We start from the raw sequence: 9,267 nt of genomic DNA, 5'->3' as shown, positions 1-9,267 counted from the left end.
GTTATTTTTGTTGGCTTTTTTTTTTATTCTGTAGTATCATTGTCACTTAACCAGCTTTAAAATAGCTTCAAACATAAAACAAGTAAATTTTAAAAAAGCTTCAAATATAAACCAAGTAGATTTCATATTGGTGGCAAATTTCAGCCAAAGTTTTTAGCACACTTTGATTAATCTATACAGCATTCCTTTGGCATTTGATGGTACAATTGTTAACATTCTGCAGATGGGATAATTAGGGAAGAATGTAAGGAAAGTTCAGGTGAGATTCATCTCATGTAAGTAGTTATCCAAAAGCTAGGTGTCTCAGGTAATGGTACACATTCCCTTTGTAGGTAATGGAGAGAGAGAAAGAAGTGCTTTAAATGTGTGATTCATCTCAGTTCTTTTAAGTAGCTGTTGAGGGTCAGACTGAATGACATGATGAAAACAGGTGTATTGGGGACTGCAGAAGTCTTGGAGAACTAGCTTAGTCTTGACACCTGCATTTAAAATCATTGAAGCCTGATGAAGTGAACCACACTTCAGCAGATATTCAGTTCCTGTCTGCAAATGAGTTTGTCACCACTACCCTTTTATGAAGTATGTGTTAATTATTGCAAATAATTGCAGTGTCAATATAATAGTGACTGTGTCAATGTAATTCATGTGAACAGAGCTCCTGTTTCACTTCCTATTTCTGTAGTATTTTTTTATGTAGAGAGTATAGCTGGTCTGCAAAGATGATCACAACAGAAAAGGTGGGCAAACAGTGGTGTAGTCAACAAAAAATATTTTGGCTGCTAGAAGTTTAAATTGCTTGAGTCATGGTTAGGGACACAGAGTCAGTAAACAAAGTGCTTTGATTTCACTTTGAAAACTTACAACATTCCATTTCTGTCGAGCTTTGTCCACTGGGAAGCAATTAATTCTTGATTGCTAGGGTTCTGTGAAGCGAAATAAAAATCATGTTGCCCCAAAATCGAGCCCTCTCCCAACTTCTCAGTTCTGCCAGTGAGTGAAGTGAATTCATTGCTATGACTGGAAGAAAGGTCGTGATGGGGAAAAGGTGTGAAAGGACTAACTGCCTGCATGGGCTGGAGGAGCTGAAGACAGTGCACGGGGTGATTGCAAGGAAGCAACGGCGGGAGAGAGGGAAGACGTTAAAGCCACAGCAGAAAGAAACCTCTTTTAGCTGCTTCTGTTCAAGTACTCCTTGTATTAAAAGAAGTGATTTCTGACCTTAGAAGCAGCCGTTCCTCGGGCGGGCCGGGAGAAGCAGCCGGCGGCGAGCGCCGGCGCTCCCGCAGAGCGGCAGCAGCGCCCTCTAGCGGCGGACGGGGGCGCGCTGCCGCCGCGCCGCACCGACGGGGGAGCCTCGGCAGGGGCAGGACACTCCTCCGTCCTCCTCCCTCCACCGCGGTGCAAGACCTGGTGGTAAGGGGAGCGAGAAGCAGAAAAGCTTGGAAACAGTGCTGGGGGAAAGGGTGCTTTTCACGGGATGCATGCTGTGTTGCCCCAGTGGCCAGGTAATTGGTATTAATTAGGCGGCTTTATGTGGGCTGCTTGCTTTGGCACAGTAACTGGAGTCTGGCGGAAGCAAATGCCCTACTTCACTCAGAGTAGCGCCTTCCTCCCAGGGCTGACCTCCATGTTTCCAGCCATGATTCCATGGGCATGAGCCTACCCCAGAAACGGACCCCATTTTTCCCAGGATGGAGTTTGTCCTGTGCCCTCAGACCTAGTGCTGCACCAAACCCACTCCGGGGTGGAAAGAAGAGGTCCCTTCAGCAGCTGCCAAGGCCCAAGAGTCCTGGGGACAGCAGGGGAGGAGAGTCCGTCATCCCAGAGAGCAGCGCTGGAGCTGCTGGCTGGCCCCGCAGCCCCTCAGGGCAGGCTGTGAAACTCCTTTCTTCTCCCGAGCACCAGTTTGTTCCCCTGCTGAAAGCAAGCCTACATGTGAGAGCTTTCCTTGTGGTGAGGGGAACGTTTCCCCCTCTGGGAACAGATTTACTGACATTTTCTTCAGAGCCAGCTGAAAGTTGTGAATTAAAGGGAGGAAGTCCTGCTGAAGGGCTTGTTGACAGCTTTCTAAGAGTGTATTTGGCCCTCATACGCTGAGCTGAGTATGGCCAAACTGGTGTTTGGAGCTACATTTAAGCAAAATACTACACGATTTAGAGACAATTAAGACCTTTGCAGATGTATCTTACCGTGCCATGAAGTAGCATTAATTTGCCTGATTTTCTTAAAATCTGCTTCCAAAACCTGCAATGCAAAGTCGTTTATTCTGCTCAAGTTTTTTTGATTTGTAGCATGGTTCTACATAGAGAAGAACCTTCTTTTTACCCGTCATTTTGGTGAGAGGAACAGTGCTTATTTCTTCTTTTCTTTTCTATATTCTCTTATTTTATTTTAATACCCACATCTGCAGATGCTGTGTGTACTCATACTAAGCATAACACACAAGGTATACAGGTCTCCAGCTCGCCCAGTTATTTATCCCAAGTTATTTATAATGTAAAGAAATCTTAAAGGGATGAAGGCCACATTATTAGCAGTACTAACAACATATTGATAGTAAAAAGGAAAGAAGCTATCCGGGCAGACTGCTAAACAAGTGTTGTGAAAGTAAAAGACATAGTGGAACCAGTGAGGATAGCAGCCTGCGCCTGTAGCCTGTCGATTAGCCAAGGCTGAGAGCAATGTTCTTGGTTTACCTCCCAGACAGCAAGATGGATTGCATATCTGTTTACATAGGGAATATTGCAATATATTTCATACACCCTAATGCTCTAGTGGATATGATATGAAAAAAAAAAATAATCTCAGGACAAGATAGGTTTTTAGAGTTAGTGGCATTCCAAATAGCATGAGAAATGGTCTTTTTGGAAATATTTTACATGTGTTTAGGTGAGTACCTGCATATTGAACATATTTCTAGTACATCCTAGAAAGGATGCAACAAGCAAACCAACTTTTTTCTTTGGAAATTCATCTTTGTTTACAACCTAGACTAATCACTTCTTTCGCATGGTTGGACCAAATCTTTAGGTCTGTACAGGGCCCTGTTGCTTTAAGCAAGCTTACGATCAGCATAGGCAGGATCCTTCATCTCCAGTTTCGAAAGCGCTTCTCTAAAGAGGGAGCTCTTTAGTCCTAAACATAGAAGGAACTTAAAGCAGTGTTTAAGCCTGCCTGTATTCAGGAAATAACTTAAGCACAGTTGTAATTCCAAAGCATGTGCAAAACCCCTGTTTTGATCAAGAAACTTAAGTACATGTGTAATGTTAACAGGTGCGGTGATGTTTTGTTGCTCTGTGGTTTCTAGATGCAGGCTTGAATGTGAAAGAAGATTCTAACAGAAAGGACCCAGACAAACTAGGGTGGCAAGCTTGACAGAAAAATTAATGGGGAAGGGAGTGTTAGGTTACCTGTGTGGATTTTTAATAAGTTTTTGTGTTTTCATTCTGTTTGTTGATCAAGCTGCATTTTTTCAAACTCACACATCATTATTTCAGACAATAGCACATAGTTGCCTAACATAACAAAAATGAATTTTCTTTCTATTTAACCTTAACAAAATGCAGAAAAGAGAAAAGTAGTAAAAGCGTTGGTACTATTTTTCTTTTGCAACTGGATGATGGTGATTTGATAACCCGATATTTTCCTTTCCTTACAATACCAAGTTTCTGTCTTGCAATTGGATCAACATAAATGTAAGCACTCAGAAATCTGCCTGTGGCTATTAGTTTGAAAGTCAAATAAACTTCATTGAATTCTTTGGCACAGAATGTGTGCCAGTTTCAAATGACAAAATCCTTGCTGGGTTGTGAGCTCTGTAAAACTATAATAATAATAATAATAATAATAATAATAATAATAATAATAATAATAATAATAATAATAATAATAATAATAATAATAATAATAATAATAATAATAATAATGTTGCTCAGCAGAGTCTGATATTGCCTGCCTTATACTTTCAAAAGTTCTGTATAAATCAAGAGGAGGTTTGTCTATATGGAGGTAGGCTGGAGAAGAATCATTAGTAAAATCTTGTGAATGAATTTGTTAGATCCCATCCACTGGAGAGCTGGAAGTGTTACTTCATGCCTCTCAATATATTTGAGAAAAAAATCAAAATATCATGGGCTTAGCTGGAGTGGAAGTCACCCAACTGAAACATTATACAACCCTTTGAAATGTCAAGAAAAAGGTTCCAATCTTTTGGCTGTCTTGCTCATTGTTTGGAGATGAAAAGGGAGGAAATCAACATCCCCATGAAATACAATTACTGTAAATTGCTTTCTTTTCATAATGTTTGTGATGAAAACAGGAAAGTTACCAGAAGTTACCTACTCTGCAGAAGCACAGTAATTTGGCAAATGTAGGCTGCAAGAAGACATTCAGCAGTGCAAGACCAGATTTCTGTATGAACCAACTAATGGAGAATCATCTAAACTATTGCATGGCAGTGGTGGCTCTGGCTTGCTCTGAAGTGACCAGAAGTAATCGTTACAGTGGAAGAAACCAGAGCTCCTTACAGGGAACTATAAAATCAAGCCAAACTTGTATGGGGAGTTGATCCTGTGGCACCTCAGGGTCCAGAGCAGGGAGGAAGAGCAGTGTGTCAGCTCTCCCCTTCCCAGCCTCTTCACTGGGATCTGGAGTCAGCTGGAGGCTGGCTGGCAGGCTGACAGGGCTTGTGAAGCAGCTGGAGATGGGCTGGGGCACAGGCTCAGCTGGGTGACACACAGCAGACTTGAAACAGGGTCTTCCTTGGGGCAGCTCTGCCAGATCCCAGTTGCACTGGTCCTGTGTCACTCTGTTGTGTCCAAGGATTTCTAGCTCTGCAGTCCCCACGGGGCACCTGGAAATGAGGATTTCCTGGGACCTAGTGGGTGGCAGAGCCATTGCCATGAGCAGTGGCAGGTGGAAAAGCCTTTCCTCTTGCCCTACCTCAGGTGAGATGGAGCAGTGCCTGCAGGATGAAAGCCCCAGGGCCAAGCAGGCAGTATTTCATGTCCTCCGGGTGTGTCTCTGGAAAAGTGCATGGCCATGTTTCATCTTCTTCAGGTCTGGATAGGAGGGGAAGAATAAACTGGGAGTTAGCGCCGTCATTGTGTACCACTTGGAAAAAATGCATGCCGAATGCCAGCAGTCGTCACCAGTTACAGAACAACGCTCCAATTTCCTTTTCTTCTCCTAAGGAGCAGGAGAGGAAGGCATTGGGAGAGAGTGAGGTCATCTGCTTCCACTGAATAATGCTATGACAAGCCATCACTGGTTCTTGTTCTTTTTATCATACCAGAGTCCCTTGTCAGAGGGCAGGACTTACTACAGCAGGAATTGTCTACCCAGTGCTGCAGTGCTTTCTAGCAATGTGTCCACGGTTTGCTGTTGTCATAGGAAGCACTGAGAAATTGTAAAGTGGTTATAGTAGAACCAGTTTTTAAAAATTACAAGGTTATTAAAAATTTATACATTCTGACTTCTTTTAATTTTTCCTTCAATTTTTGAGGGTCCTATTTTCAAGCTTTCCTCTTCTAGCTGAAAGCTCAGAATCTCTACGCCAGGAACTGTGTCTTTTACAAAAGCATAAACTGTTGTAAGACTCAAAAGAGCAAGGGGGTTGTGCCAGCACTGGATCCCGAGCGTTTCTGTACATGTGGACTTTCACACTGGCTGGTACTGTGGAAACACTTCACCTTACTTATTCCCATCCATTTAGGTGTTGGGTTTTTTTAGTTCAGCACTCCTAAGCAAGGGTCTGGGACAGGGACGGTGTTTTGTTTGCACAGCTGGTACTTTTGGGGTGGCCTGTGACTGCCAAGTGCTTCAAAAGGACAAATAAAAATATAACACTGCATAAAAAATTACTATCACACTCCAACTGGGACAGGAATTGCCAGTGAAACCATCTCATTTTCAAGCCTGGATAGAGCTGTGAAGTACAGGAAGAGTGTGGAAAATTTAAGATTGTTTATGGCATTCAGGCATTTGCTTTTGAAATGTATGTCTTTTCGTGACTTCCTTTCCTCAGTAAGAAAGAGACATCAAAAAGAAATTATTGTCTCCAATCTACTTGCTCCTTCTCTACGAAAAATGCACTAGGTCATATCGGCTAGAAAGTGTCAATAGCTCAAGAATCCAGGAATGAGGTTAACGGACAAATATAGATGTGGTGTAAGTGGGGCTAGGCTTCATTAACATATTTGGAGATACACCCGCTTACACCAAATCTGGCTTTGGCCCTGAATCAGCAATTCCTCAGTGAATAGACTGCATGAAACTACTGCCGAATTTGGCCCATTCCATCTGACATCTGCATCCTGCCTCGAAGTTGCATGTCACACTTACTGCACATCAGATCACACCTGCCCAGGCAGTCACAGGCAATTGACTTTTTTGTAAAAAAAAAATTAAAAAAATAAAACAAAAATTAGTCACATATCATCAAGAAAAACAACATTGTTTTAGGACTCTTATCTCTTCACTCCCAAATATCCTGTTTCTTCGAGCTGCGGTGGCCAGGACCAATAGAAACCTCTTCCTGCCATTGGCTGACTTCATTTCCCAGAGTTAGCACAATCTCATCCGCTCTAAACAACCTCATCAAAACTTCTTTCTGGTCAGAGCGAAGCAATAATTATTATTAGCAATTATTAGCAATCAATAATCTTGATCACATTATGGCAAGCACTATTAAGGTAAGAAGGGGGTACCTTTTTTGTTGGAATTTTTTTCAGTGGTGTGTTCTTTGGTTTCCTTTATCAACCTAGATAAGTTAGAATTGGGCAACACCCCCACTGCCACAATAGAGGACAACAAGATTTCCTTTGTACTGCCTAGTAAATTTCCTTTTTCCTACTCCAACCATCCGCAAGGCTTAAAAACTTCAAACTCGGAAAAAAAATTGGGTTTTTTAAATTCACTGTTCAGTGCTGTGGATTGCATATGCGAAGCCCTTTTATGAGAGCTTCTGAAATTTCTTGTAGGTATCATTCTGACAACTTGGATGTGTTTGCGGACTGCCATAAGGGGAGAGGGTGTGCAATGGAAGGAAAAAAAGGGTTCCTAAGAGCGCTAACGTTTTGGATCCTTTTAAATGTTCTCTTGTTGATGGGGACACAAATATTAGCAAGTGGGAATGAGAGGCACCAGCTCTTGTTTCTCTCTGATGCAGGTGTTAATTATGTGCTTTTCTAGAAACTCTTATCCTTACACGCGGGACCTTTCTGAATGTTATTTTAATGGTGTCAGCGAGATCTCATGGGTGTGTTCTTTTTTGTTTTAATTTTTTGGACAATAAAATTCCCTTACTGGCTTATAAATTGATCTCGGTGCATGTTTGCTTTTTTTAAGAATGGCTTTGCTGAGTTTTTCAGGTTGTGTCACTTAGTTGAATAAATCTATATGTCTATGTATCTAGTTTTTGCTTCTCTGTGTGTTGCAATAGATAGCAGTTACAGATATAGCAATAGCTGTGATTAATTGCAGAAGTATAACTGTAAATAAATGCTTTGTGATAGCGAAAGTAATTTTACATACGGAGCAAAAGAGCATGTAAAGTGAGGACTCTGCGGCGTTCTATTATCAGATTTGGGATCAAGGCATTTGTTTTCTTCGTGGTATTGTCTATTTCTGTACTTTCCTAATTATGCGGGAGATTTAGTAAGAGATAGAGAATATCGGTGGTGCCTGGCCATTAGCTAAGTGGAGCTGCAGTTCGATTTCTTGGTATTTTCTGCTTAGATGTTTTATTTTAAAGATTATTTGATGTTTTTTTGTTGTGGTTTTTGAAATCTGAAAGTCTTGCCTGAAGACAATGTGATTAAAAAGACTAATGAACTTTCTCTTTTTATGATCACTGATGCTTTCAAGAGGCTATCTATAGAGACAAAGATCTGAATCTCCTCTGCATTGCTGGCCAGTATCTATTATATACTAAGTAGCTCCTGAAACAGCTGAATTCCCTTTGGTTTTGCCACGCATTTCAGAGACACAGGACATGACATGAAAATTGCTATGAAAATCTGGAGGCTCAGGGAGTCAAGTGTTGCATTGCTAAAAGAAGGGCTATGCGCTGAGATAGTAATGCTGAGTTTTGCGTCTATTAATCAGAATGCACTATTGATGTCGATGGGAAATTCTTGTCAAAAATGATGGTACAATGAGATTAGATATTGTATGCATTTTGAGGAGCTCTTTTTATTTATTTTTTGATGTTTTGTATTGGCTGAATTATAATAGGGTAAATTATTGTAAAAAATATCTCATTGTTATTTTACCTCCACCATACACTTAAAGAGGTGAGAAGAAACTGGGTGCAGTTGTGTATTATACAGCCTGGTAATGCACTGCGGTCGGCAAAGCCTCCTGAGTGGAAAAATGTACATTTTTTTTCTCCTCATCTGGGAGTGTGAAACCTGCAGGGAGAAATAGGCACCCCAAAACACTGAGGATTTTGGTGCCCAGGGTGCTTGGAAAGCTGAAGCAAGGATTTTCTTTATTCAAGTGCAAAATGTAAAATGTCTGGAGAGAAATGACAGGTGTTTTGTAGTCCAGCTGCAGAAAATGTACTCTGACATGAAGCTAAACCAGTCCAAAGAGATTCAGTTCTTCTTCTATATTGAGTACATAAAGAAGTCATTTAACTGGGAGGTTTCTGAACTAAAGATATCCCATTTGAAGGCCAAATGGGTGTTTTTGCTTTTGCTAAAGTTAGGTTTAGCAAATATTTCTTTGCAATTTCAACATAATGGCCTGTGTTGTCCACTGACAATGGGTAGCCAAGCTCTCCCAGCACAGGTGACAAGAGGCTGTGGGCCAGGGAGGTGGAGAGCTTTATGTGGGATCTTTGTATCAAGAATTTACTGTCTTTAGGGAAGCTATAGAGTTATTAAATGCCAAAATTGGGTTGCAGATAGCTATGCATTTGCTTATAACTGAGTAGAAATTGCTCTAAAGGTACACGCTTGCAAAGGTGGCCTTCCGGTAGACTGTCTGATTCATTCTTTTCCTGTCACAAATGTGTAAACAGACCCATGGGACACTCAGGACTCAGGAGAAATCAGGCTGTCTTAACTGAGGCTGATTGGTATCTATGAAGTTAAGCATTTGTGTAAGTTTTCTGGCACTGGGTTTGACATCATGAGTGTGGCTTTACCAAATGACATGTCTCTTATCATCCTCTGCCCTCCTTCTGCTGCCCTTTTCACCTTCTCACCCATGATGGGAAAAGCAGTGTGGTGGAAGGTGTTTCTCCTAAGTAGGAGGACACAG

The 9,267-nt window shown here is 41.5% G+C and overlaps 1 protein-coding gene across 2 annotated transcripts in view; it reads left to right on the top strand.

The window, feature by feature from the left end:
* The first annotated feature begins 6,565 nt into the window (after positions 1–6,565).
* The window catches only part of ERG (ETS transcription factor ERG), a 64,702-nt gene continuing 62,000 nt past the window's right edge, over positions 6,566–9,267 (top strand). For both annotated transcript variants that reach the window (XM_040585089.1, XM_040585088.1), the window contains exon 1: positions 6,566–6,692. In XM_040585089.1, the coding sequence (XP_040441023.1) occupies positions 6,675–6,692 (18 nt within the window). In that variant the 5' untranslated portion in view covers positions 6,566–6,674. The remainder of the gene's footprint in view (positions 6,693–9,267) is intronic.

The sequence above is a fragment of the Falco naumanni genome, chromosome 2, assembly GCF_017639655.2.
Source record: "Falco naumanni isolate bFalNau1 chromosome 2, bFalNau1.pat, whole genome shotgun sequence".
NCBI lineage: Eukaryota > Metazoa > Chordata > Aves > Falconiformes > Falconidae > Falco > Falco naumanni.
This window is presented reverse-complemented; position numbering and strand designations above follow the sequence as displayed.